Source organism: Panthera tigris, chromosome E2, assembly GCF_018350195.1.
Source record: "Panthera tigris isolate Pti1 chromosome E2, P.tigris_Pti1_mat1.1, whole genome shotgun sequence".
Taxonomy (NCBI): domain Eukaryota; kingdom Metazoa; phylum Chordata; class Mammalia; order Carnivora; family Felidae; genus Panthera; species Panthera tigris.
The window spans coordinates 12642264-12670134 of NC_056674.1; the positions used below are offsets into that span (position 1 = coordinate 12642264).

The 27871-nt window shown below is 52.9% G+C and overlaps 1 protein-coding gene across 6 annotated transcripts; it reads left to right on the forward strand.

The window, feature by feature from the left end:
* The first annotated feature begins 7437 nt into the window (after positions 1 to 7437).
* On the forward strand, positions 7438 to 27625 carry SMG9 (SMG9 nonsense mediated mRNA decay factor). Of its 6 annotated transcripts, XM_042968195.1 has the most exons (15): positions 7795 to 8018; positions 9198 to 9478; positions 10478 to 10633; positions 12838 to 12912; positions 13002 to 13266; positions 13371 to 13468; positions 15320 to 15432; positions 18762 to 18873; positions 20805 to 20900; positions 21335 to 21420; positions 24314 to 24420; positions 25172 to 25279; positions 25448 to 25576; positions 25890 to 26034; positions 27104 to 27625. In XM_042968195.1, exons 3-15 carry the CDS (start codon positions 10484 to 10486, stop codon positions 27180 to 27182), a joined length of 1563 nt encoding a protein of 520 aa, XP_042824129.1. In that variant the 5' UTR covers positions 7795 to 8018; positions 9198 to 9478; positions 10478 to 10483; the 3' UTR covers positions 27183 to 27625. The 6 variants fall into 6 exon arrangements, with proteins under 6 accessions (XP_042824131.1, XP_042824133.1, XP_042824130.1 ...); XM_042968197.1 differs by lacking the exons at positions 7795 to 8018; positions 9198 to 9478 and adding an exon at positions 7438 to 7649; XM_042968196.1 differs by lacking the exons at positions 7795 to 8018; positions 9198 to 9478 and adding an exon at positions 7684 to 7768.
* Positions 27626 to 27871: the final 246 nt, after the last annotated feature.

Here is a 27871-nt window from a genome sequence, read left to right on the forward strand (position 1 = left end):
CAGGATCCTGGGATGCCTCAGTTACCGCTGGATAAGGGAGCTGAAGGAACCAGGCCTGAGGCTGAGAAGAAGCAGCGCCCTCTGGCGGGAGAGCAAGGAGAACACAGTTTTCCAGAGCTGCAGAGGATCTGGTGGGGAGAAGGCGGGTGGGGGGCACAACTCACCAGTCTCTGCTCTTAACTTTGTAATAAATGTTAAACAAAGCCAGAAGAAGTTGCTGTTTCTTTCTGAACATATGTACACTCCCAACAGGCAGGTCATCCAGTGGAAGGCCCCTGTCTGGCCTGAACCTTAGTTTCCCTGTCTATAAAACAGACCCCTCCTCTAAGTGCCCTCCCAGGTCTGTGGGTCCTCAATAACCCCCACCCCCACAGATCTGAGGCTAAGAGCAAAGGCTTCAATTCCAGGATTTGGTTCAGGGTCCAAAGCCTAGCTCTGCCATCCACTACCTGTGTGACTTTGGGCAAGTGGCTTCACCTCTCTGAACATTTTACCTCACTTCTAGAATGGGTCCACCTTCCCACGGAACTGCTGTGAAGATGAAAACAGGGACTGGCACAGACGGGCAGGCATTTAGTAAGAACCAGATACACGAGAGACAGTTCATCATTTTTATTTTCGCTATTGATTTTTCAGATGTGGTGCATGGCTGCTCTTTTTCTTTTTCCTGCCGCCCTCCCTCCCCTACTCATCTCGCCAGGACCTAGATGACGACTCACCGGTCAGGAGACTAACAAGAACCCCAAACTATCCCAACATACTCATTTCATTATCTGCTTAAGACTCAGACAGGAAAGGGGGAGGGGCTAGCAGTTCTGGAGGCCCTACTGTGTGCTTCCCTCCTGTAAATCACCTCGACCAAACCCTTCCCACCCCGTTGTAGAGATACAGAAACTGAGCTTGCAGGAAGGGCCACGTCTAGAGGCTGGAGGTCTGGCCACAGGGCCCAGATTCACACCCAGCTTGCCCTGCCCTGTGGCTGAGCCCTCCCTCTGCCCTGCCTGAGGTGAGTCAGAGGCCGAGTGGCCTTGGACCTCTTGGAGGTTTCACTTCCCATCACTTCCCTCAACGGCTCCATTCCACTTTGAGAGGCTGATTCACCCTCGCTTCCTTCGCTCTGCGGGGAAGCCCGGCTGGGAGTCATCCTTCTCTGCTGAGCTATCTTCGGATTTCCCTGCAAAGCCATAGTTAGCCTCATCCCTCGGCTCCGGGAGCTAAACTGGGGCTTGCACCACCCACTGCCACGAATTCCCCTTCCTCTGGACACCAGCCCACTTGGCAGTAGAGGAGACAGGAACTGGATGGGACCTCTGAAGACATCTCCAACACCCTCCCCCTGCAGGAAGCCCTCCTTGCAGTGTTACAGCCAGATCCCCTGCCAAACGACCGCACAAAATCTCTAAAAAGGAGGCAAAGTGGGTATTGTGTGGTCCCGTTTTACATAAAAAGTAACTGAGGCAGAGAGAGATTTAAGAAACCTGTCCAAAGCCACAGTAGAGAAGGGGGAGCTGGGCTCTGACCCAGGGAGCCTGGCTCCAGAGCCCCAGCACTTAGCCAACGGGCCCATTGAGCAGCTCAGGGATGATTAATACCGTATTTTCATTTCTGTTCTCTACCGTGTCTTCAATGTCAAGGGCTGGCACATGCAGGGCCTCAGTGAATATCACTGAATGAAAACCCTGAACGCCTGGGGGGCCCAAATTCCTCACCTCCAGCTAAGGTGGTTTTCACTGTGACAAGGCAGGAACTGGTTAGAAGTGGCTTTTCACTAAGAAACTAAGAGGACACGTGAGCGATCCCGTTCTCAAGTATCTTGGATTTGCCCCGCTACTTTCACCCATTTCCCAATGTGGGGCATGGGTCCTGAGACCCCCCCTTCCGGCAGCTTCTGCACTCCCCCTCACAAAATCAGCACTTCTATCAGGGGCTGGTAGGGCCACAGGCACGAATCAGATGTCTGTCCCCAGGGAGCTCAGTCTCACATGCTCTGGGCTTCTCTCCTGTTTTACCTCCACTCCCATGAGAGGGCTGGTTGGGGAAAAGAGGGCCCAGAGAGGGGTGGCAGTTAGAAAGCCGGTCAGGAGCTGAGGCTGAGGCAGATTCTGGCCTCTCTCCTTCCATGCACCTGCATCCCGGGACCCTGAGGACTCTCCCAACATTCACACGTCCCTGGACCTAGCCCTGGCTCAAACTTCTGTGGCTCCCACCTGCCCTTCTGTCAAAGTCTAGCTTTTTGGCTCGGCTCATTTCTTCTTTTATGGAGATCCATTTTACGTAAATCACACATATTTTATTTTATGTTTTTAAAACACATACATTTTAAATGCAGTCTCATTGAATTTTTACCAATTTATTCACCGGAGCAGCCACCACTCAGATCAAGCTAGACGTTTCCAGCCCTCTAAAGGTTCTCATATTCCTCCCAGCCAATACCCAACTCCATCCCCAGTAACCACCGTCCTGACCTCTTTTGCCCAACTTTGAAAGCAGCCCTGCTCTACATGCTAGTGTGGACTGATTTCTTAGAGTCTGCACGGTGGCTATGAGATCCATCCATGCCGCTCACTCTTTTTCATTGCAGAATAGTGTTCCACTGTGTTAATACACCCACAGGCCTCACCTTGGGGGCTCTTCAGGCTCCACAACCCCCTTCAGCCTCCTCCCACCCCACCCTGGCTGCTAATGACCCCGCACCCAATTCCAGTCTGTGGGTACCCCCCCCCCCCAGCAATTCAGACACCAGCTGGATGTCCTATACTTCAACTCAATTCTGACACTGTCTTCCTGGAGACAGCATCAGATTCCAGAGATTAAGAGCTCAGTCCTACAAGACCGCACCCCCCACCCCCGCACAACCTTCAGAAGCCAGTGGCAAGTCCAGGTTATCATCTGTGCTTCTGGACCAATCAGCTACAGAGCACAGGTTCCAACAAACACCCCCTTGAGTTCAAGTCATCTGCTATAGCAGCTCACAGAACTCCAAGAAAAACATTTTACTTACTGGATTCCTGGTTATTGTAAATCAGTAATTATTATAAACCAGAATAAAACTCAGGAACAGGAAGATGGATGAGACACACAGGCAAGGTATGGGGAAGGGTGGGAGCTACCAGGCCTTCTCCAGGGGCCCCACTCTCCCCAAATCTCCGCATGCCCTAAAACCTGGAAGTTCTCTCCACCCTATCCTTTTGGGTTTTGGTTTTTGGGGTTTTTTGGGGTTTTTTTTTTTTTTGGTCCTTTTGGGTTTTGATGGAGGCTTCATTACAAAGTCAGTACTGATTAAATCATTGGCCACTGGCAATTGATTCAAGCTCCAACCACCCCTTCTCCCTTTCCAGAAGGCCAAGGGTCAGACCGGCTATTTCAACCTCTACAAGGTTGGGGCCCTGGCAACAAGCCCCCAGCTTTAGGTTACCCAAGTGTTTTCCAAAAACCACCTCGTTAACATAACAAAAGACACCTCTGCTCTCACCGCACAAAATTCCAAGGGTTTTAGGTGCTATGAGCCAGAAAAGGGGCAAAGACCACATAGGTTATTATAAATCGCAGTGCCACAGCTGCTCCTGCCAGGGGGCTCCCCATCCTTCCCCAGCATCCCTTGCTGTAACTGCCCACCACCGTCCTCTCCCTCTGGCCCCAGCCACTTAGAACAAACATCACGACCATCTGTCCAGTTCTTCATTATGGTTCGTAAAGGAAGCCCTACCATTTACATCAATACCAGACTGCAGTCCAAAGACCTTGCTTGAGCTTTTATGCTGTGCACAATAACTGCCAACACAGAAGGAACAAGAGCAGTTTTCACAATCCAGAGGGAATGTCAGATGGTATGACTCTCTTTTACCAGGAAGAGCTGGCCCCTCTTTGATTCAAGGCCAATCCGTCTCTCCCCTGTACACTGTCAGCACCACCCCCATTACCTGCTTGAGGACAGGTTCCTAAGTCTCCATGTCCATTTTCCCTCTAGCACTGCTGATGGCAAACAAACCTGCTATAGTTCCTCCCACCTTAAAAACGCCCGAGGGGCACCTGGGTGACTCAGGCAGTTAAGCGTTTGACTTCCGCTCAGGTCAGATCTCGTGGTTCATGAGTTTGAGCCCCACAGAGTCAGGCTCTGTGCTGACAGCTCGGAGCCTCCTCCAGTTTCTGTGTGTCCCTCTCTCTCTGCCCACTCCCCCCACTCACTCTCTCTCTCAAATAATAAAACATTTTAAAAAATTGAAAATAAATAAAATAAAATTTCACAATGAAAAGTCAGTAAAAAATTTTCAGTCTACAACCCTGGCTTCTGTCCTAACTGCCGCCCCTTACTCGATGTCCAGCGAGCATCTCAGGGTCAGCAGGTTCAAAGCTGGTCGATTTCCCACCAAGAGGACTCCTCCACATCTTCGTGAAAAAGCATCACCCTTCATCCAGTTGGTCAAGCCCAAAACCTTTAGGGTAACTTTTAAGTCATCCCTGATTCATGGTTCCTCTCACAGAACCCTCTTTCTGAGTCACCATCATCTCCCATCCAGGCAGGGACATGGGCTTCCTCATCACCTGTGTCCACGCCTGCCCAGCTGCAGGCCATTCTCCTCACAGCAACTGGCGCTGCTTTAATACTTTAACTTTTCTGTGCACAGACAACAGTCACATTGCTCAAAAAAGCAGAAGTCTTCAACACTCGTCCTCACAGCTCTGTTCCGTATCTGTCTAGAACCTTCATCCCCACAAGCAACCACAGTCATTAATTCAGGGTGTTCACTATAGAGATGTTTATAAAACACACATCTCAACATGCCGGGCCTTGCTCACAGCCCTCCAACGGCTTCCTGTTACACCCGGCAAGTAACTTCCCGTGGCCTACAAGACCCTATGTAACCTGGCCCCTCTCGATAGCTTCATTCCTAAATAATGCTTTCTCTCTTCCCCTCGCTCTGCTCCAGCCACTCTGGTCACCTTGACAATCTTCGAACACCAGCTCCACTCCGCTTCTTCCTCAGGTCTTTCCACGGCTTTTCAGCATCTTCATACGGTTCAGTTCCTTAACTTTGTTCAGGACTCTGCTCAAATGTCATCTCCTCAAGAGAGCCTTCCCTGACCACCTCTGACCTCCGTCACTCGAAATTTCCTTATCCTGACTTATCCTTCCACTCATCTTTTACCTGACATCATCTGCTTCACTGGAATATCTGCTCCTAGAGGGCAGGTGCTCTGGCCTATTTCCCTGTAGGATCTCCAGCCTACAGCCATGCCTGGCAGCTGACTAGAGTTCCAGAATTCAGTCAACATATAAATGAATAAAATGAACACCGAAGTCAACGGAGAAATGAATAAGATACATCAAGTGGCCATGGCTCTCAACATTCCCAAGCGTGGACCCTTTGACCCTGCAATTCCACTTCAAACAAGATATTACTGATAATCCTATCACACACATGCAATCAGATGTACAAGGTTAGTAACCACAGCAAATGCTTGTAAGAGCCAAAGTTCAGTAACAGCCTAAATGTTTATCAATACGGAAATGGTTAGGGCATGGCACATCCACACAATCATGCCACTAAGGAGAAAAGGCAGGTTTCTGGGTGCTTGTCTGCACCACTGACTCACCACTAGGCAGGCTGCCCGCCGCCAGGGGAAAAAAATGTGGGCTTGCTCTAGGGTGAGACAGGCTTGCGTTTCAATCCAGGCCCTGCTGCTTCCTGGCTAGGGGACTTCAGTAAGGACATTCTCTTTCAGACTGCTATTTTCTGCATCTGTTAAATGGAGAAGGGGAAAAGTTATGGTGACATATATAAAACAGCCTGGTACACAGTGGGCCCAGTGTCAGTGCCAGGCCCCTTCTTTCCCCTTTTAAAGTCATTTCCACCTGATGGTTGCTCAGAGTTGTGAAACTGGCATGGAGGGTGACCTGGGATTGAAAATTTTAGTTGAGAAAAATGGGCATGACCAGAGATGAAGCCACTAAACAGGAACACGGACAGACACAAAGAGGCATCGTCTATCATGCGTGTCTCTGCTTAACACTCACAGCCTTCAGAGAATCCATCAACAGGACTCTCAACTTAGTCTGTGGACTGGTGTTTTCACTGCGCCTGTGGCAGTCTGTTGAAACAGTTCCACCTGGCACGGGTACTGAGGAAATGGCAGCAGGGATGAGGCTTGGGGGGGGTGAGCGCAGCACAAAATAATGACAACACATAGTGCTACTACGCACCAAGCACTATTCTGGGTACTTTCATCCATTTAACTCTGCCAGGAACATTATAAGGTGCCGCCAATCTCCATTTTAGAAACGGGGGTAGAGAGGGTTGAGGAACGTGGCCAAGGTCAGCTGCCATTTGTGTGAACCCAGGCTCAAGCTCTTATCCTCAGTGCTTTGCTTAAACAGTCATTCCAGAAGGAAACTGGGAGCCGGTGCTTCAGGAATGGAATATGAGAACCAGAGTAGACTTTGTGTACCCTAGTGGCTGCCTGAATTTTGTCAGAAAGTACATGTATCCCCTGTTCAGTTATAAATTACAAAAATTTTTTTAGTAATATTGCAAATGAAAAATGGTTAAATTCCCCCATTCACCGATATACATATGAATGTACGTTTGTACACACGCCCCTTCTCTCTCCTCCCCGGGGTTATTTCCCTCCCAGTGGTAACCGCGGGCTCTAGCTAAACCGCTGCGCGCATGCGCTCTCCTCGGGCCGGGCATTTCTCCCCCCACCCCCGACTCTGGTGCGCACAAGGCTGCGCCACTGGCTTCTTGAATTTTCGACCCCTATCCCTGGGTTCCTCCCCCACCGCGGCGGGCGAGAGACTGAACAATCCTATGCCACTAGTCTCCGTCTCCCAGGCCTTCAGGATCTGACCAGCCCGTCTCTGCGGCCTCACCTCCCACCCAGAGGGAATTCTGAGTCCAAAACAGTCTGGACCTTTCCCTCCACCTGGAGTACCCTTTCCCGCCCTTCAAGGTCAAACCGGACCTGGGCCCTTTCCTTCAGTGATTTGCTCTAGTTGTCTCCCTCCACAGAGCGTTATGTCTTACAGCACACACACTAGGTCTAATTCGTTCCCGTGTTCTCAGCACTTACTCGGCCCAGGACCCTGAAATTCCTCCCTGCCGCGCCGCCCCACCCCACCCCACCGAATCCCGCCAACGCCACTGAAGAGGCGGGACTCGAACCTGCCATCTCCGGAGCCGCCCTCTCTCCCTCCTCGCTACACTCCCACATGGGCCTCAAAGCAGCGCGCGCACACTAAGGCGGAACCGTAGCGTCCGCCCTCCTCCCCTCCGTCATCCGCATGCGTGCTAAAGCCAACCACCTCCATCAACGCATGCTCAGCCCGGCTCTGACGCTCCGTTCTGGCGCGCCCAGCCCTCGGCGCATGCGCAAGGCCAGCACCCCACGGGTCCTGATCTCCGCTCCGCCCCGTGCTACCTTCTCCTCTTCCTCTTTCGGGCCGGCGTTCTTTGGGTGCCGCTTCCGGGGTGCCTAGACCGGTTCCGGAGTGACCGGTGCCTGCTTTCTCTCTCTCTCTCCCCAACGCTCCTCGTCCCCTAGACGCCATTTACAGGCCCGTGGCTTGTAGTGGAACCTCCCCCCACCAGCCCCGTCACGGAAAGCGCGCGTAGCGCTGCGCCCCAAGAGCCAATCAGCAGCCGCCTTAGGTAAGGGGCCCGCAAGCCCGCGCGAGGCTCGTGCACCGGCAGGGGGCGGGGCGCTGGGCGCGTTTCGGGGCCCCGCCCCCTTCTCTACCGTTAAACGGTTGCTCGGACGTCCGGCAGGTGTGCGTAACAGACTAGGCATTCAAGGGCGACCCTTAAAATACCGGGTTGGCGGGCGCGGGGTGGGGAGGAGATAAGTAAGGTGTAGATAGGAACTTCAGTTCGGGGAGGGCCTAATAGGGCCTTTAAACTGGCCGTCAAGTATTGCAAACGTCCTAACGATAGCGTGTAAAGAGAAACAAGTCTTGGGAACACGCTCGCAGAGGGTCTACAGACAGACCCTGTATACCCGGGAGGTCCTCCGAATCCTATGTAAATAGAAACCTAAATCGTAGGGTTCCCCATAGGAGGCTTGTAAGCAGGTGTCTGATTATTGGGGATGTTACCTGAGTAATAGAGAGAGACTCATTGGTTTTAGGGGATGCCCCATATACAAACTTGTAAACGTATATTTACAAGTGTTAGAGAGTCCTTAAAAAAATAGTGTAAATAGACTCTGAAGTTCTTGGGGGTGGTGGTGTGTAAATACAGAGTTGGGAATTAGAGAAGTCTCCCCCTCAGAGTTTGCAAATAGACAGTTAGGTTCTGGAAGAGTCCCCAAAGGGGGCATATGAAGAGATGCTTAAGCGCTGAGGAAACTCCCCCAAAGAATGCCTAGTCAGATTCGTGACATCTGGGAGGTCACTGTAAGAGCCCTGTAAATAAACACAAAAGACTGGCTTTATGCATTTTGGGAGACTCCCCAGAGGAGCCTGGAAACATGGGGGGGGGGTTCCCCAAACTGTATGTAGGTGGACTCCTTCTGGGGAGCTCCCCCATAGAGCTGTTCAATAGACCCAAATACTGTGGAAGTTTCCAGAAAAAAACATGCAAACGGACACTTGCTGCATGAGAAGGGGCTTCTCTTGGGGCTTCTCATTTACAAATGGACTGGAGTGCTGGGGCAGAGTCCCTGTGGAGGAATGAAAAGAGACACTGAAGCACTGGGGGGGGGTGGGGCTGTCTCGAGAATAATGTGCAAAGTGACCCTTAACTGCAAGGAAGGGAGGATTCCCAGTTTCTGAGGGGAATCTCTGCCAGAGACTGTAAACAGTCACTTAAGTGCTGAGTGGATCATTTTCCATGAGCATGTGTAAACAGGCCCTGCCCTCCTGTCTCAGAAGGCAGTCTTCAGCTGGGTTTGTGACGGGGTGGGGGGGTGGGGGGAGAAGAGGTCACTTGTAGCAATGAGAGGGGCGCTGGACAAGCCCCTACTCCTACATCCTGTTTTAACAGATACTGCTGTTCTGGAAAGCGAATCTCTCACAGGGATCTGTGACTGTGTACTTGGGTAGGAGGTGGGGGATTCACAGAACCATTTCACAGGTGGGGGCACCTGGCTGTCTCCGTTGGTGGAGAGTGCAGCTCTCGATCTTGGGGTTGTGAGTTCGAGCCCCATATTGGGCACAGAGCTTACCTAAAATTTTTTTAAAAATAAAAATGATTTCATAGGCACTTAAGAGCTAAGCAAGGATCAGCAGACTTTTTCTGTAAAGGGACAGAGAGGAATTGTTCGAGATCCTGCAGGTCGTACTGTCTCTGTCTCAACCACTCGACTCTGTCACTGGATCAAGAAGGCAGCCATAGACAACTTCTAAGTTGATGGAGGTGGCTGTATTCCTATAAAACGTCATTTACAAACGCAGAAGGCAGCCCTGATTTGGTCCGTAGCCTACAGTTTGCCAACTTGACCTCTGAGCTGTAAAGGAAATGGCCTCTCCTGCAAACAGACTGTTAAGTATTCAGAGACTTCTCTGGAATGAAGTGTAAACAGCTGGGGAAAGTCCCTCGAGGGACCTATAAAGCGAGTTAAATGGTAGGGAGTAGACCATATAGGTGGCGGTTCATTTTATAACATCTTAGATTAACCACCGGTGAGACTTGGGAGTGTGAGGGATGGCGGGCCATCAGAAACCTAAGGTAGACAGACTGAGATGTAGAGGGACATCAGATAAGATAGGGCCTTGAGTGCAGGAGCCCCACCCCAACACATGCCAGTATTAGGTAATCAAAGCAGTAGTTGTCGCACTGAGGATCATGTTACTGGTTTGTAAGGAAATGCTTTGCCACAGTTTGGGAAAGAATAGGTCCCATTTTTATGTGACCCCCTCCCCCTATGAGATACAGGTTGAGGCCAAGTGACTAATAGTTGGGAGTAGTTTTGGCTACAAGTAAGAGAAGTGTAGCTGTTTCCCACTGCATCTAGAAGGAAATAACGCCAGGTGAACAGGAGACCGCCGATTTTTTTTTCTGCCACGCCAGCCTTCCTTCGTTCCTTCCTTCCAGTCCAGGGTGGCTGCTTGAGCTCCAGCCTGCACACCATATTCCTCCCAGCCAGGAGGAGGAAAGGGCAAAAGGCATGTGCCAGCATCTGTGAAGGAAAGTTTCTGAAAGCTGCTAGAACACACTTCTGGTGTCATACCATTGGCCAGAAAGAACTTAGTCACATGGCCACCTAACTGCAAAAGGTGCTGAGAGGTGTGTTCTGGACAGCCATGTGCCCAGCTCAGAACTGAGGGTTTTATTTTATTTTTTTGGAAGAAGAGAACAGATCTTGAGAGCAAGCTAGCAGTCACTGCCACAGCCACAGAGCTCTCTTGAAAGGAAGTGCCTTCTTACAGTCCAGAGTGAACCAAATAGATTGAAAAGAGTCTGTCCTCACTCTGAAATCCACCTCTCTCTCCCTCTCTCTCTCTCTCTCTCTCTGTGTGTGTGTCTCTCTCTCTCTGTAGGCAACCATGTCTGAGTCTGGCCATAGTCAGCCTGGGCTCTATGGGATAGAGAGGCGGCGACGCTGGAAAGAGCCTGGCCCCGGTGGCCCCCAGAACCTCTCCGGGCCTGGTGGTCGGGAGAGGGACTACATTGCCCCATGGGAGAGAGAGAGACGGGTGAGTGAGTGGGCCCAAGGGCAGCATCCACATATCCACTCGTTCCACAAATGTTTTTAAGCACCTGCCACGTGCCAGGCACTAATCTAGATGCTGGGGATCAATCTGTGAACAAAAGCCTTATGAAGTAAGAGTAGAGAGTGGCAAAGGGGTCTGTCCTAGATGAAGCGGACAGAGAGGGCCTCCCTGAAGGGTGGGTTTGGAGCAGAGACCTGAAGGAGGCGAGGGAATACACCGTGACAAAATCTGAGTGAAGAGCATTCTAGACAGATCGGCAAATGGGAAGGCCCTGAGCCCTATATCTGGTGTATTCAAGGAGTAGCCAGGAAGCCAGTGTGGCTGCAGTGGCCAGAGAAGAAGGGAAGGTAATAGAAGATGATGTCGGAGAGGTAACTCAGGCCAGATCACGTAGGACCTGCTAGGCCTGAGAAAGGACTTTGGATTTTGTTGAATGAAATTGGCACTGGAGGGTTTGAGCTGAGCGGCGCCATAAGCTCATGTTTCGAAGAGTCCCATAATAACCGCAGCTGTTCCTAGGTGTTGAGCAGCGTGCACGTGCAAGGTGCCTTAACGTCTTTCGGGTCTTCCTGCGCTCTTCTAGCTACCCCATGAAGTAGAGCCTAGGACAGATCTGATTTTCGCTAATGAAGAGAGTGAGTCTCAGGGGAGAAAGGACTCAACCCAGAGTCCCAAAATCAGTGAGCTTTGGGGCCAGAACCCGAACCCAAATCCAGCTGAGCCCAAGCACAGCGCTGGTCTGCCGGCCGTAGCGTCCTGGACTGGGAACCAGGAGCCTCGGCGTGCGCCCCGGTCCTGCCTTGTCTTCTCTCCTGTGCTGAGGTGACTCGCTGTCAGAACCCGCCCCCTGCTCGTGTCCTTTCTCTAGGGCCCCGCCCACCTCTGAGAGAGCCCTGGGGGGAAGAAGAAAGTAACAGTTGGAACTGTTTTCTGAGCCATAAAACGGTAGACATGAGTAATAATTGATTTCACAGTGAGCTCGGCTCTTATTTCTTTCCTTGGGTTACAGCATAAGTGAGAACACAGGGTCTCTTTCTTCCTGCCACACATACCCTGGACAATGTCGCCATCATCGTGCGCTTTCAGCTTTAGTCCTGGATCAGCCTCTCCGAAGCCTCTTGTCTTTGCCTCTGACTTTGCCACTGATCCCTGGCAGCCTCCTAAGTGGCCAGTGGACTCCTCACGTCCTCCATGTCCCCCGCCGACCTCGGCATCTTCCTCCCATTTTTCCTAGTATCCATGACAGCCCACTGGGCCTCATCCTGGACACCCCCTTCCCCACGTCAGTCACCCTGTACGTTGTGCCTCCTGAATACATCTCCCGTCCTCGTCCCAGGTATCCTCCTCTCCTCCCCGGACCTTCTCCCCGTCTCCCTCCCTGGCCTTCTGAAAGCCCGCAGCCTCTCCTGTGGTTCTGTCACAGCTCTTCTTCCCAAATACTTTCATGCCCTTTGTTCTTCACCATAGGCCAGTGAAGTGAGCAGAACTGAAGTAAGTATCCCCAGTGTATGGTGAAGAAAGAGACCCACTGAAGGGTCATGGCTCTCCTGAGGTTCCTCGGAGAACAAGGCTCAAAAGCCGATCTCCCTTTCTTGAGCAGATTGGGGGTGAGTCAAAATAAGCGTAAGTGGAGCTGAGGAGCGATGAAGAACGATCAGGGTAGCCGGGCTCTCCGGATAGCGGCTGTCAGATAGTGAGCGCCTGCCATGCGTCAAACGCCACATGGACAGTTGTCAAGTTCCAGCTACGCTCAGCCTGTAGTAGTCCTGTGAAGAATTTCCTATCCCTGCTGGCCAGATGAGGAAACAGGCCGAAGTGAGGCCTTAGCCAAGTTCACACAGCCAGCAAAAGGCAGGGCCGAGTTTGAACCCAGGGCTAGCTCCAGAGCCCTAGCTCCTTCCACCTGGGCTTGTCTTCTGGCAGAGGCAGCCGAATGCAGTTGTGGAGCCAGGCTGCCAGGGTTCAAAGCCTGGCTCCATTCTTTGTTGGCCACGTGACCTTGGGCAAGCCAGTTGACCTCAGTATCTCCACTTGTAAAATGGGGATGATAGTGTCTATCTCACGGGGTTGCTGGTGGAATTAATATGTGAAGGCATTTAGAATTGTACCTGGCACCCAAAGGCCCTGGGGAGTGTCTCTGAGAGGCGAGGGAGCCATGCCCGAGTAACCGCCCTCCCTCACCACAGGATGGCAGCGAAGAGACCAGCACGGCGGTCATGCAGAAAACCCCCATCATCCTCTCGAAACCTCCAGCAGAGCGGGTGAGCAGGGAAGAATCTTCTGAAGGGGAGGCTGGGAGCAGTTAGGGCAAAGATCTCTCCTGCTGACCGGAACCTTCTCACTCCCATAGTCTAAGCAGCCACCACCCCCAACAGCCCCGGCTGCCCCACCTGCCCCAGCCCCTCTCGAGAAGCCTATCGTCCTCATGAAACCACGGGAAGAGGGGAAAGGGCCTGCGGCTGCGACAACCACCTCCACCCCCGAGGGCGCTGCCCCAGCACCCCCTGCAGCCCCCGCACCGCCCAAGGGAGAGAAGGAGGGACAGAGACCCACGCAGCCTGTGTACCAGATCCAGAACCGAGGCATGGGCACTGCCGCACCCACAGCCATGGACCGTGAGTTGGGGCCTGGGCAGGAGCCTGTCGAGGACGGTTAGGAGCTGGACCGCCCTCACACAGACCCTCACCACATCCCATCTCCTGCTTTCTCCTGTCTCCAGCTGTCGTGGGCCAGGCCAAACTACTGCCCCCAGAACGCATGAAGCACAGCATCAAGTTGGTAGATGACCAGATGAATTGGTGTGACAGCGCCATTGAGGTACTGAGCGGGGAGCATGGGTCTCCCTGCTTGAGCTTCCCCGGGTCCCGCGTCTCACTGCCTCCACCCCACCTCCCCACCGCCACCCTCTTGGCAGGTGATACTGGACTAGACAGCTTTCAGGCAATTGCAACAATGAGAGAGAAGGAATCTGAAAGTTCTCACCTAACCAGGGCTGAGTTGCAGTGGCTTGCAGTACATGGGCTGTGCTGGTTGTTAAAATACTGAACAGCCACCATACCGGTTGGCAAAGAGGAACTCCCACTACCACTCAGATGCCCTGGGACCTCCTTTACCATCTCCTGCCCCCACAGGTCAGCCTCCTAGACCCTGCTCCAGTTCCCCTCCTGATTGATCGAAACAACCCATGCAGTACCAGTGTTAACTGGTTTGAACGTCACTCCCCAGAGGCTCCCTTTTCCATCTCAGTGGCCCCTGGCCTAGTTCAGACCTCACATCCCTGGACCGGCATGCCTACCTCCAGACTCTCGGGCTTCATTTCTCCTCTCCTGCTGCTTTTCCCCCCTAGACCCGTCACATCACGTTGCTGCCCAGATTCTCCCAGATGTGTCCCTTCTCCTTCTCCAACAGCTTGGACTTACTAGGACAGCATGCCGGGTCTGTATTTTACCCGGCCTCCTTCCTTTCTATGTCCGCTGTCCTATTGATATCAACTGGAGGGCCTTAAAACAAAACAAAAGCCAGTGTCCAGGCCTACCCTTCACTGTCAGATTAGAACGCCCTGCAGTGGTGACAGTGTTCTGTATTTACACTGTCTAGTATGGTAGCCACTATCCTTCTAAGTGGCTATTGAGCACTTATCCACATATCCCCATATGTGGCTAATATAACTGAGGAACTGAAGGTTTAGTTTTGTTTCATTTTAATGAACTTACAAAATTTTGCTTTAATGTTTATTTTTGAGAGAGACAAAGCACGAGAATGGGGAAGGGCAGAGAGAGGGAGACACAGAATGTAAAGCAGGCTCCAGGTTCTGAGCTGTCAGCGCAGAGCCCGACATGGGGCTCGAGCTCAACGGACCAGAAGGTCATAACCTGAGGCAGAGTTGGACACTTAACCAACTGAGCCACCCAGGCGCCCCTAATTTTAATGAACTTAAATTTAAATGGCCCCATGTGGTCAGTGTCCAGCTTATTGAACAGGGCTAGCGCTAGGTGTTCTTTCTGCTTTAATGTGTCTAGGGTTAGAGCCAAGATTGGCTTCCTTTTTAAAAAAAAACAAAAACAAAAAACTCCAGTTGATTTTTAAGGAGCCTGTTGAGGACGGCTCTCTTTTTTTTTAAAGCGTGTCTCTCGCACCCCCTAGTGGTGAAAGGCATCAGAGCTCGTGGCCCAGAGGTGAAGGTCTTAGGACTCTTAAATCCCAGACAGGATCCAGGACAGACTGACCTCCCCTTCCTCACTCTTGTCCCTTTTTCACGCTTCTGCGTGTTTTCCTGACCTGCCAGAAGCCGAATGTCCTCCAGGAGTCTGCTGCAGTAGCCCTCGGATACCACATCCTGTTCTTCATTCCTGTGCCTTTCTTCTACTCTTCCCCAAAGTCAGGTTTCCCTTTTTGCCCGCTGTGTTCCTGCGGCACTGACTTTCCATTAGTTTCTTGACCATGCCAGGCTCTTCTCCTCTCGGGAGCCCTCACAAATGTTCTTCTCTGTGCCACCGCATACGTACAGGGGCCCTTTGCCCAACTGAGGGGATCGGAGGCGTCAAAGTTTTGCTTCCACATCCGACAAGGCAGGCGGGCCGGTCTCTGCCCCCCCACCCCACCCCAGTCTCACTCCCACTCCAGCAGCTGACAGATTTACGAGGCTCACATTCCTTCATCTTCCCACAGTACCTGTTGGATCAGACCGATGTGTTGGTGGTTGGTGTCCTGGGCCTTCAGGGGACAGGCAAGTCCATGGTCATGTCATTGCTGTCAGCGAACACTCCTGAGGAGGACCAGAGGTAAGGGGTGTGGAAGACCAGGAGGGAGGTGGACACCTACCCGGAGGACAGGGAAGGGTGGGCCTGGGTATTGCAAGTGGTATTACCAAAGGACTTTGGGAAAATGTTTCACCTCCCTTGGCCTCAATGTCTTTGTCAGATTAGGGTGATTAGGGCCTGGACTAAATCTTTGTGTGGCTCCAAGATAACCAGTCCTGTTTCTCCCTCCCTTCCTGCCTCGCCCCAGGGAATGGTACAGAGCCCGGCTTTGGATTTAGGTTGACTTCAGGCTCAGCCCTGCCACTCACCAGCTAGCTGACCTTGGGAATGTCGCTTCACTTCCCAGTATCTCACCTCGTCATGTGTAAAGTGGGTTTTTGGAGGATAAGATCAGGAAGGCAAACTTAACAAGAACCTGACACAGAGCAAATGCTCATAGGATACTGGTTGCTAAGACCTGGTAAATAGAACTGGGAAAGAGACTCGAATGTAGGGCATGGGTTCTAGACCAGCCTCGGTCCTGCATTCTTGAGTAAGGATGGGGATGATTGTGAAAATAAAAGTATGAAGTCACAGGAGAGGATTTGGGGGAAGAGAGAGCTTAGGAACTAGGGACCAGAACTGAGGGCAGGGAAGGAAAAGGAGAAAGGCAGGGACTAGGGAGGAGAGACATAACCGGTCTGATTAAGGACGACTCAAACTGGAGAATGAGAAAGGGATTGTCTGGAAAATGTAGGGGTTTGGTTTTTGTTTTTGTTTTCCATAAAGCAGGTGATACTATCTTGCATTGCGTGGATGGATATCAGGGGGTCCACGAACCTCCTCCTAACAGTATATGAGGGATTTTACATCTATCTGCAGTTGGGCTTTTCTTCTAGGAAACGGGTCTGTAGTTTCCCCCAGATCTTAGAGGGTCCGATGGAGACCCAGAGCAGGTTAAGAACCACTATCGTGAGACTGTACGTCCACTAAAACCAGAGCTGTGGGGCTGCCCTTCCTCCCAGGTCCGTCTCCTCTCTTGTCAACTTGTAACTTAAGCTCACCTTGGCTCCACCTGGGAACAGCTCCAGCTCTCTCAGATAGCATTCTTTCCGTCTCAGCTTCCACCCCCAACTAGCAAATTTCTCCTCCCCTTCCCCCGGCTTTGAGTTCAGATTCCTCAGCTAGAGAGAATTCTACTGGCCTGGCCGTATCTTTTGTGTTTTTTTATTGTTTAGTTTATTTTGAGAGATAATGTGAGTGGGGGAGGGGCAGAGAGAGAGGGAGATAGAGAATCCAAAGCAGGCTCCACACTGCTGGCGCAGAGCCAAACATGGGGCTCGAACTCCCAAACCATGAGATCACGACCTAAACTGAAGTCAGACACTTAACTGCCTGAACCACCGAGGTGCCCTCTGCTTATGTTTTTGAGCCACGTCAGCCCGTGGTGTGGCGGACTTTGGTGCCAACTCTTGCCGTCAGGCCCCCTTTACGTTAAGAATTCATCTGCTTCTCCCTTCCTTCGTTCCTATCTCCTGGCCCAAGCCTCCGACATCTCCCCTACTGAATGTCAAGAATCTCCTCACTGATCTCCCTGCTTTAGTTCAATTCGGCTAACATCTATTGAGTGCTTACGGCGTGCCAGGCACTGTTCCGGGCACTGGGGATACAACAGTCAACAGAACTGGCAAGAACCTTTGTCCTGGTGAGCCTTCATTCTAATCAGGGTGAAGGCAAACAAACTACGTTATTTGACATGTGAGAAGGTGATACCCAAACGGGAAGGGATTATAGGGAAGCTGTGGTTGGTGCTGGATTACAGTCCTAAACAGAGTGGTCAGGGAAGGCCTCGCAAAGAGGGACACTGAGCACAAGCAGACTGGGAGGAGGGAGAGCTTTCTAATCAGAGGGAATGACAGGAGCCTATGTCTGAGGCAACAGCGCTTGCCTGGTGTGTGTGCAGAATGGCATGAAGGCCCTGGAGCTGGCGCGGAGTGAGCAAGAAGGGAAGGCCTAGGCGGTCAAGGTCAGAGAGGATAAGGGAGGCTACGGCTCACCACATAGCACAAGGGGGAGCCTTTCAAAACCCACCTCCAGTCCTGTCACTTCCCTACTTAAATGTCTTCAGGGCTACTCCAGGCTCGTGGGCCAAAGCCCCGGCTCCTTACCAGGCCCCACAGAGGCCTGTGCTCCCTCTTGTTGCTCCCAGTCCCCCTGTTCTCCGCTTTCCCCTCTCCCCACACTGGTCTTTGATTCCCCACACGCGCCACCTGCCGTCCACCTGGGACAGTCTTTGCTTCCATCCTCCACCCTTTAACTTAATTAAAGTCGCTCAATAAACTCTTCTGTCTCTCACTCTGTGTGGTCATCTGTCTCTTGTACGGCAGCCCTTCCCAGCTCTCCCAACTGAGCTATCCCCATCCTGAGCGCCACACACCCCTTCTTCCTACCGCTCACAGTTACTGATCTGTGTTGATCTGTAAGCTAGAGCAGGAGCTGCTTGGAAGCAGAGACGGTCCTTGTTCCCTGTCGCATCCCGGTATCTGGTACATCAGAGGCCTTCAGTATGGTGTTGTTAAGTGGGTGTCAGACAGCGTAACACGCCTCTCAGGGAGGTGGGGATTACCTTTTGAGAGACAAATACCGTTACCCTGATTTTACAGATTGAAAGAGAAAATCACTTTGTCCAGGTCGCAGAATGTGACCCAGTTGAGCTCCGTGGTCTAGGGCAAGGCTCAGCTGTGCCTGCTTTGGCGTCATCTTCCGGACCGACGCAGATAGAACCGAGGGAGACTCTCCTCCCAGGGGAAGAACTGGGAACGGAGTTCTACAACCACCCAGCCTCTCGCTGTGAGGGTGGAGAGCTCTCAGTGCTATATCTCCGGGGCCCGGCCCATGGCAAGTGCACTGGGTAATTCACAGCTAACGATTACGTATCGCTGCCTAGCAGGCATTTTCCTAAGGGCTTTACGGCAGTTAGCCTCATAGCAGCCCTAAGAGTTTTGAGACTGCTGCTTTCCCCATTTACAGATGAGGAGGCCAAGGAGAAAGAAATTAAGGACTTGCCCAAAGCCACAGAGCCAGGAAGAGGCAGAACTGGGATTTGAATCCCAGCGGTCCAACAAAGTCCTGACTCTTAAACACCTCACTCTACTGACTTCATTAGATGGGTTAATAGATCTCCTTATGGGTAAAGGTGAAGTCATGTGGAATAAAATGTGGTTCTCCAGACAACAGGGGCCACAGGTGGAGGGCTTTGTAGGGGGCTTTGAGAGCGTAGGGAACCACGCTCATTTTACATGGTTGCACTCTGGAGACATCAGAGGCTGAGAAGCGCTCCTCTAATGCATCCCACCCGCTTCTCTCCACAGGGCGTATGTTTTCCGGGCCCAGAGTGCCGAGATGAAGGAACGAGGGGGCAACCAGACCAGTGGCATTGACTTCTTTATTACCCAAGAGCGGATTGTTTTCCTGGACACACAGGTGCTGACCTCCACGTGCCCGCCCTCCTGCATGCCACCTTCACATCCATCCCTGAATGTTGTTAAGCCAGAACCCCGCTTGGATTCCATGTGGTCCCAGCCCAGCCACGGGCACGCTAGGTGCTTATGGACAAGTTGTGTCTTTTCTTGGCCTTTAGCACGTTTTCAGATTTTGCCTCCCCTCCCTCCCATCCATCGTATACACAGTAGCCTAGAGAATCTTCTAGCATAGTGGCTAAATGTGTGGGCCCTCGAGGCCGGTCTGTGTATGTCCAGGTTCTGCCTTTAATTCTTACCATTTGGGTGATGTGAAGCCGGTGTTTACCCCCCCTCAAACCTCAGTTTCTTCGTCTATAAGTGGGGACGATAATCGTACTCAGCCTCACAGGTTCATTGCAAGGCTTCAGTGGAACGGTCCAGGCAGAGTGGTTGGCACAGGACCTGGCATGTAGTTAGCGTTCAGGCCCATCACTGTCATTAGAACTGACCTGTGTGTTTCTGGCGGCTTTCCTCATCCTCTCTCTTGCCCCCAGGCAGAGTCCCCATTCTTCAGCGTGGTGTTCAGGGCTCGTGGGGCTCACCTCCTTCAGACTCCAGCCTCCCCTCTCTGGCGTAGTCTCTAGCTCCACCGGACGCACCACAAGGCCTCGCCTTGAGCCCCCTCCCACCCTGGGCCGTCCACATCCTGTTCCCTTTATCCAAAACTACCCTTTATCTGAAACTGCCTGTTCCTCAGTTTTCTTAAGTGGGAAAAACATCATTGCCTACCTCGTAGGGTTGTTGTGAGGCTTCGGTGAGTTAATACAAGTAGAGCCCTAATGGCAGCGCCTGCCATGAAGTTGGTACTTCATACTTTGCTGTCAGTATCATGAGCATGAGAACACTCTCTCTCCCCTTGCCATTTTGCCGGGCTAATGCCTTCTCCTCCGAGAAGACTCTGCCGGGGCATCGCCTCCTCCCAGAAGCCTTCCCCTCCTCTGAGCCCCCACTGGTGCCGCGTGCGCCTTCCATTGTGGCACTGACGTATCACAGCCTCTTCCCACAGCGTACTGCTCCCACTCCCCACCTGCCTGGAGCGCTTTAGGGAGGAGCTCTGTTGGTCAGGGCCTGGCCCCTACGTGGTTCTCCCTGACTGTTGATGAAGCAGAGTTCTAGTCACCATAGTTGTGGATGGCACGGACAGTGAAAGCCCACAGATGTGATCTGTGAGTCAGGCCCTGTGCAGGGGCCACTAGGGGACCTGGAGACAAGCTGAACTGCCATGAGCTGGGTCCAAGGCCCATGTGGAGCAGAACAGAAGTTAAAACAGGACAGAATAGAGCATGCAGCTCTATTGGGAGTTTTAGAAAGCCAGCAATTGGGAAACTGTCTTCCTTAAAGAATTCCACTCGCTGCAGCAAGAAGTCAGTAAGACCACCAAACTGATTGCACTCTTGTGGCTTTTAAATGGAATGTTCCTTTAAGAAAAGGTGATGCACTCACCATGGATTCTTTTACACCCACTGATGCAGTTTTTAAATCCTCACCAATTTTCACACTAAACATCGTTTTTTGACCAAAGTAATTATCTTAGCAAAGTTTTGAAAGCATTTGAAACAACTAAGAAAAGGAAAGTGTCTTGAAGGGACATGACTCACGCAAGCCAATATTACATTTATTAGCACTAGGAGAGTTCTCTTTGAGCACGAGGCACTTGAGAGGGGTGATAATTCATAAAGGAGCTGGGGGAAGTATATCTGCTTTGAAACATTCTTCTTTCACCCCCTCTTGCTGACTAGCTCTTACTCATCAGAAACCGCCTGTGTTTCTGACCTTATTTTGCCCCGAGAGAGGCAAGGTGTTGGCCTTCAACTTGTGGAACTTGGGTGGCTGTGACACTTAGGGTCCCGGCCTCCAGCCCCCGTTCCCGACACCCTCTCTTCCTTGCCGCAGCCCATCCTGAGCCCCTCCATCTTGGACCACCTTATCAACAATGACCGCAAGCTGCCTCCAGAGTACAACCTGCCCCACACCTACGTTGAGATGCAGGTGAGGGGACCAAGCCGGACCTAGGGAAGGTCTCACCCTTCCCCCTCGAGATTCGTGATGGGGAGTTGGATATGGGTTGACCTCGTTTCTGCTTCATAAAGAGCCCTGGGTGCCCCAAGAGCTGTAGGAAAGAATAGCACTGAGAGTCCCGTCAGGCTCACCTCCTGGCTGTGCTCCTCAGAAGAGTCATTTCCTGCCCCCTCCCCCTTCAGGCCTCGTTATCTGCCTGTGTGAGATGGGAGTGATCATTCCCATCTTGCCCAATTTAGGGATGGCCTGTGAAGGAAGTGCCAGCGGAGTCTGGGCACACAGTAGGTGCTTAACGGCTCTGAGGCTCTCACCCTGCTGCCCCTTCAGCTAAGTCCTGGGAGCAGGGACCCCAGTCTGGGTAGGGGGGACCTCCAGCTCGGTCACCCCTTCCTGCCCCCTCTCAGTCGCTCCAGATCGCGGCTTTCCTCTTCACGGTCTGCCACGTGGTGATCGTTGTCCAGGACTGGTTCACAGACCTCAGTTTATACAGGTGAGCAGGTGGCGGGGAGGGTTGGGGGGGTGGGGGCAGGGAGCGAAGGCAAGAGATGGGGATCAGAGACTCGGCCACTTGCCTGGGTCTCATACGTTCCACACAGTATCCATAGGGACCCCTTTAAAGTCTGAGTTGCGGACGCATGGGTGGCTCAGTCAGTTAAGTGTCCGACTCTTGATATGGGGTCAGGTCACGATCTTGCGGTTGGCGAGATGGAGCCTCGAGTCGGGCTCTGTGCTGACAGTGTGGATCCTGCTTGGGATTTTCTCACTCTTGTGCTCGCTCGCTCTCTCTCTTTCTCTCTCTCTCTCTGCTTCTCTGCCACTCCCCCAGTCGTGCATGCTCACACATGCATGCATGTTCTCTCTCTCAAAAATAAACTTAAAATAAAATAAAACGTGAGTTGGAGTGGGTCACCACCACCTAGCAGACATACACATGCTTACAACTCCCCACTGGCTTTATACATCACTCAGAACAAAATCCAAAGTCCTTCTCATGGCCTACAAGGTCCTCCACGGGATGGTCCTAGTCTCCTCATTGACCTTCTCTCCCACCACTTTCCCTCGCTCCCCCCATTAGAGCCCTAGTGGCCCCATGGCTACTCCTCGTGCAGCTTAGGACCTCCGCGCCACATCCCTCAGCCAGAACACTCTTCCTACAGACCTCAGACTCCCTCCCTCACGTCGTCCCACCTCAGGCCTTCCCCGATCTTATAACATAGATCTTATAACATCTTATAACATAGATCTTATAACATAGAACCACCCCACCACCACCCCACTCTTACGCTACTGTGTTTTCCTTCATTGCATTTATCACTCCCTACCAGGACATTGCAGATCTTTTTAGGGTCTGTCTCCCAGTCTGAGTCCCTGGTGCCTCACACAGTGCCTGGCACAAGGTGGTTAATACACGTTTGTAGAATGAATAGCGTAATCAGGAGCGGGCTTGTCCCTCTTGTCCATCGCCAGGCACATGTACCGTACCCGGGCAGGCAGGAAGGGGGAAGGAGTCAGGATCTGGGGAAGGAGTCAGGATCTGGCCGGAGTCCTGCCTGAAGCAGCTGGAGCTTTTAGAAATGCCCCCTGGACAGAACTGGCTCAGAACCTAAGGCGTAAGGGTTCCTCTTGGCCTCAGGCCCCAGGGGATAGCTGTGCGGAGGCCAGCCGCCTTGGGCACAGAGCCCAGCCAGAAGGAAGGAACAGGAGCTCATGGGGAGGGGAGAGCTGAGCCAAGGGAAGCAGATGTCTCCAAAGTAAGGCAGCCCAGGATTTGAACCCCAGCTCTTAGCAGGTGAGTGGCCTATTTTTCCTTAGCTCCTCATAGGCAAATTGTTTTATGCGGATTAAATGAGTTTAAAGAACTTAACAGCATTCGGTGGTAAATGGGAATGTAATGTTTATGTTAGTAACCCTGGGGGTTGGGGTGAACTGTGGGTCTGGTCTGGCCAACAGTAAAAATGACTTTCTGGGAAAACCAGCCCTTGTGACCAGATCTAAATGTCTTTTTTTTTTTTTTTTTTTTTAATGTATTTTTGAGAGTGAGAGTGAGGGAGGGGCAGAGAGACAGAGGATCTGAAGTGGGCTGTGCGCTGACAGAGAGCCCGATGTGGGGCTCGAACTCACCAACTTACCAACTCTGATAACCTGAGCCCAAGCCGGACATTTCATCAGCTGAGCCGCTCAGGCGCCCCTAAGTGTCTTATTTCTGAAACACCCGCGCTGCTACCATCACCATAGTCTATTTGAATTCATTCACGTGAGAGGAGTATATTGACCATTTATGGATGCCATTCCCCGTTCGGGGCACTGGGGACACAGGTGTGAATTTACCAGACTGCCCTGTGGAGTTTGCATTCTGATTGGGGTATGGACTCGGCCCGGCACGTGGCAGAACCTTGCTTTTAATCCAGAGCCTGAGGTGGGCTTCTCGGCAGGGAAACCCCACGAAACTGTGGACAACACGTTTGTATGTGTGTTCGTGTGAGAAGAATGTCCGTGCTTTTTATCGGATTCCCATGAGCCCTTCCTTCAGATAGCAGGTTTATTTTATTTACATGTCTGGAAATTTTATTTTAAAATGGCATAAACTGAAACTTAGGTCCATGCAGAAACTTGCACATGGATGTTTATAACGTAGTTTTATTCGTAATTGCCAAAACAAGGAAGTGATCAAGGTATATTTCAGTAGGTAAATTGATAAACTATGGTACATGCACACAAGGGAATGTTACTGGAAATGCGTTATCACGCCGTGAAAAGGAGGAAGGTACACACTCTTGAGTGCGTATTACTAAGTGAGAGACGCCAGTTTGAAAGGGCTAGTGTATGATCCCAACTCCATGACGTTCTGGAAAAGGCAAAGCTGTGGGGACAAGTAAAAAGATGAGGGGCGGATAGGTAGAGCATGGAGGGTTGTTAGGGCAGTGACGCCGCTCGCTGTGATGCTGTGTGGCGGGCACATGTCCTTTTTGTCAAAACGCGCAGAGTAGACAACACCGGCAGGGAAGCCTAGTGTGTAGCATAGCCTTTGGATGATGATGATGTGTCACAGGCTCATTGGAATGTTGACAGTGGGGGAGGCTATGTGTGGGAGTGGGGCGGGACATTCATGGGAATCCCCGTACTTTCCACTTGGTTTTGTGGTGATCTTACCAATGCTTTAAAAAATGAAGTATTTTTTTAATAGCATAGACTCATTTAAAAACGCATACAGTTGACACGGGTCCATGGATTGGTGTCTGAGAGAGTTGTCTCTGAATTCCCTAAAATCCCCTAAAATCGGTGTAGCTGTAGCTTTTATCAGATCCGCAAAGGGGGCCCCCTCCCCAGGCTGTGGGACAGGGGGTGCCCATGCCAGAGCACCAACCTCTCGCCCTGAACCCCAGGTTCCTCCAGACAGCAGAGATGGTGAAGCCCTCTACCCCATCCCCCAGCCACGAGTCCAGCACTTCCTCAGGCTCTGACGAAGGCACTGAGTACTACCCCCACCTGGGTGAGGGACTTGACTGGGGCTGGGGGGGGGGGGCAGGGGGATGGGGGAGGGAGAAATCAGGGGGAGGGGGGGAAGCAGGGGGACGGGGGAGGGGCGAAAACCAGGAGCGCTGGGGAAGTGGGGAGCTGGGAGGAAGCAAGTCAGCAGATTAGCTGCTTCTTCCTCCAAGGTTCCCACCTGGCCACCAAGGGCACGACCCTGAGTCTGGGTCCAGCTCCTTGATCAGAAGGGGAGCCTTTTATATACAGGATCCACATCAGCCCATTTCTCTGTCCCCCGCACCTCCAGCACAGACTGGGGGCGAGGGGAGTGCTGAAGTAACCCGAGTGGCCCCAGGTGCCCTGCTTGCCCTGTGGCCTCACACCATCTGCTCGCTCTGCTCTACTGTCACACTGCCCTTCTGCAAACATCTCGTTCGTTTATGACACCCCAGGCAGGGTCTTCCCTACTTCCTCTGCCTCACCAAGTCCCTGGTGCCTTTCTGTCTTACTCCTGATTGTGTGGCTATTTTCCTCTTCGGTCTTTTCCATCAGACTGGGGGTTCCTTGGGGACAGAAACCGGATCTCACGTCTGGGTCCCCTGCATCACCCAGCACAGGGTCTGGTGCTAAAGCAAAGTAACATGTAACATAAACATTTACAAGAGCTCTGAGCCCAGGGGTAACGGCAGATCTTTGGCACGAGTGGGGAAGGCCACACGGCCAAGCCCCAGCTGCCTCACGCGACTACATCTCTCTTCCCACCCCTCCAGTCTTCCTGCAGAACAAAGCTCGCCGAGAGGACTTCTGTCCTCGAAAGCTGCGCCAGATGCACCTGATGATTGACCAGCTCATGGCTCACTCCCACTTGCGTTACAAGGGTAAGGGTCCCTGAATCACCCCCCAGGCTGACCAGTGGCTCTTGACTCCTGCTCTGGCCCGTGTCCCAGACGTCCAGACTGGCCTCCTGATTCTAGCTTGACCATCATATGTGTACCTCCCCTGCCCCTCAGCATAGTATCTGTAGGCTGATAGGTTCTCTCCTGCAGGTACTCTGTCCATGTTACAGTGCAACGTCTTCCCTGGCCTCCCACCTGACTTCCTGGACTCTGAGGTCAATTTGTTCCTGGTGCCCTTCATGGACAGCGAAGCAGAGAGTGAAAACCCACCTCGGGCAGGTATGGTTGAGTCTGGTCCACAGGGATACCAGTTCTTCCCTGGTCTGGTGGGAGATACAGGTTGCCCTGGCCTGGGGTGATCGGGACCCACAACTGGTCTGAGGGGAGACTCGTGGCTTGTCCTTGAGGTGCTTGGACCCTTTCTTAGGAGTGTGTTTCCAAGATGTTGGAGTACGGGAAGAGCTGGGCTGGGTCTGGACATGGAGGTACTCCTGGAATTCCAGCCCAGGATACTGGGTGCCTGGGAAAAAGGAAAGGCCCTCTGACAGGCTGTCCCCCCCACCCCCTTATCCTCCCCACCTCAACTCTCCAGGACCCGGTTCCAGCCCGCTCTTCTCCCTGCTCCCTGGGTACCGTGGCCACCCCAGTTTCCAGTCCCTGGTGAGCAAGCTCCGGAGCCAAGTGATGTCCATGGCCCGGCCACAGCTGTCACACACCATCCTCACGGAGAAGAACTGGTAAGAGCTCCGGGCAGGGTGGTCAGTGCGGGGGCCCCCACCCTGGTGCAGACTGGAGGAAGTTCTCAGTGATCTCTCCACATCTCGGTTCCCTTTTCTGGGACGCTGATGACTGCTTCCACGCTGGACAGCATGCTGTCTCTTAAGTCCTCCTGAGTCGCCAGTAGGGTGTAGGTCTTGTCACCAGTTTTACTAGTGGGGAAATTGAGGCTCAGAGAAAGGAATTGTCACATAGTGATGTCACATACCGGTAGCTAGGTGCCATTTGATGGCGAGGAGTAGGACCAGTGAGCCCAGTCAAGCTCAAGCGTTTATTCTGAGGCCCTGAGTGCGGAAAGCGTGGCCTCACAGGAGGGGACGCTGAAATGTCCCCACAGGAGCTGCATTCTCCAGCTCTCACTGGATGGTACTGTCTCCCTGCGCCCCCCCACCTTCCCTCCTCCTGTGCCACCTGGCTCTCCCCACTCTGCTTTCACAGAGCCCCGACCTCCCCCAGCCCCAGCCCCAGCCCCACATGACCCTCTGTGTCTGGAGCCCGCAGCAGGTCTGCAACATCGAATTTCCAGGAGACACGGAAGTTGGAGAGAAAGAGCTTGGCCGGGTGCAGCCTCTAGCACGGCTCCCCCGGGGTCTGTGGCTGGCCGTGGCCGGAAGGGGCAGGGAGCGCACACAGCAGCAAAGCCAGTGAGCCGTGCGGGCGAGGGGGCTCGGGGCTCTACTCTCCCACGGTCTGTAGCAGGGCCCAGCCGGGTAGAGGGTCATGCAGCTGTCAGACGTTTCTGATCGCCACAAGACTCTGGAGGGAGATAGAGGTAGAATCCTGACCCTCAAGTTGGGGCTTGAGGCCTTCATTCCAGACCAGGTGCCTTCTGCTTTGCTCACCCCAGGGGAGGCGTCAGAACCCGGGCCACTCCCATCGGCACTGTCATCTGCCCCACATCCCGGTCCAGGAGCCTCCGGGGTCAGGTCATGCAGGTCGTACGCAGGACCTGTTTTTGCACCTGGCCCGGGTCAGCGCAAGGCTGGCGGGCCACAGCCAGGGCTGCTGACCACTCACCTCCTCCCCCAGGTTCCACTACGCTGCCCGGATCTGGGACGGCGTAAAGAAGTCCTCTGCCCTGGCGGAGTACAGCCGCCTGCTGGCCTGAGGCCGAGGGGAGGAACGTCTTGCAGAGAACCCCCCTCTGGGTCCTCACGGATGGTGAAGGAGCACACGCGTCCTGCCCCCCTGGTGGGGTGGAAAGTGGCGGCAGGTCTGATGGACGAGGGACCACGACATCCTCGCCCAGAGACATGAGGCGTCCAGGGCCAGGCCTCCCATCCTCAACGGAGTGTTGTTCAGGGGCAACTCTGAGATCCCACCCCCAACCTGGGCCAGGGCGGCCCATCTCAGTCCCCTGCAGGGACAGGCAGTGGGAGTAGTCTGGTCACGGAGAATCCCAGGTTCCATCTTGACCTCCCTCGGCAGGGACAGGAGCAACAGGGTCCCTCCTCCCTGACTCTGAGCCCTTTCCTATAAGGTGCGGCAGGGTCTGGGGAGCTCTTCGTTGGGGCAGGTCTGGTGGTTCGAATAAAGAGTCATGCAAGCCTGTTCTGGTGCTTCTCTTCTTCCCGTCTCCCCAGCATGCTGTCCTGGGGACCAGGGCAGATTTGGGTCCTGGCCTTTAGGGGGCAGACTACCTGCAGCCACCATTGGAGCCTGAGTGAACTTGCCATGGGGACACTTTCACTGCAGGTTGTAGAATTGTCAGGAGCTGAGGAAAACCAGTCTCTGCTAAGGAGGAAGCCCCTAGAAAAAGGGGTATTCTGTTTCCTGCGGTGACATCAAGTCCCATCT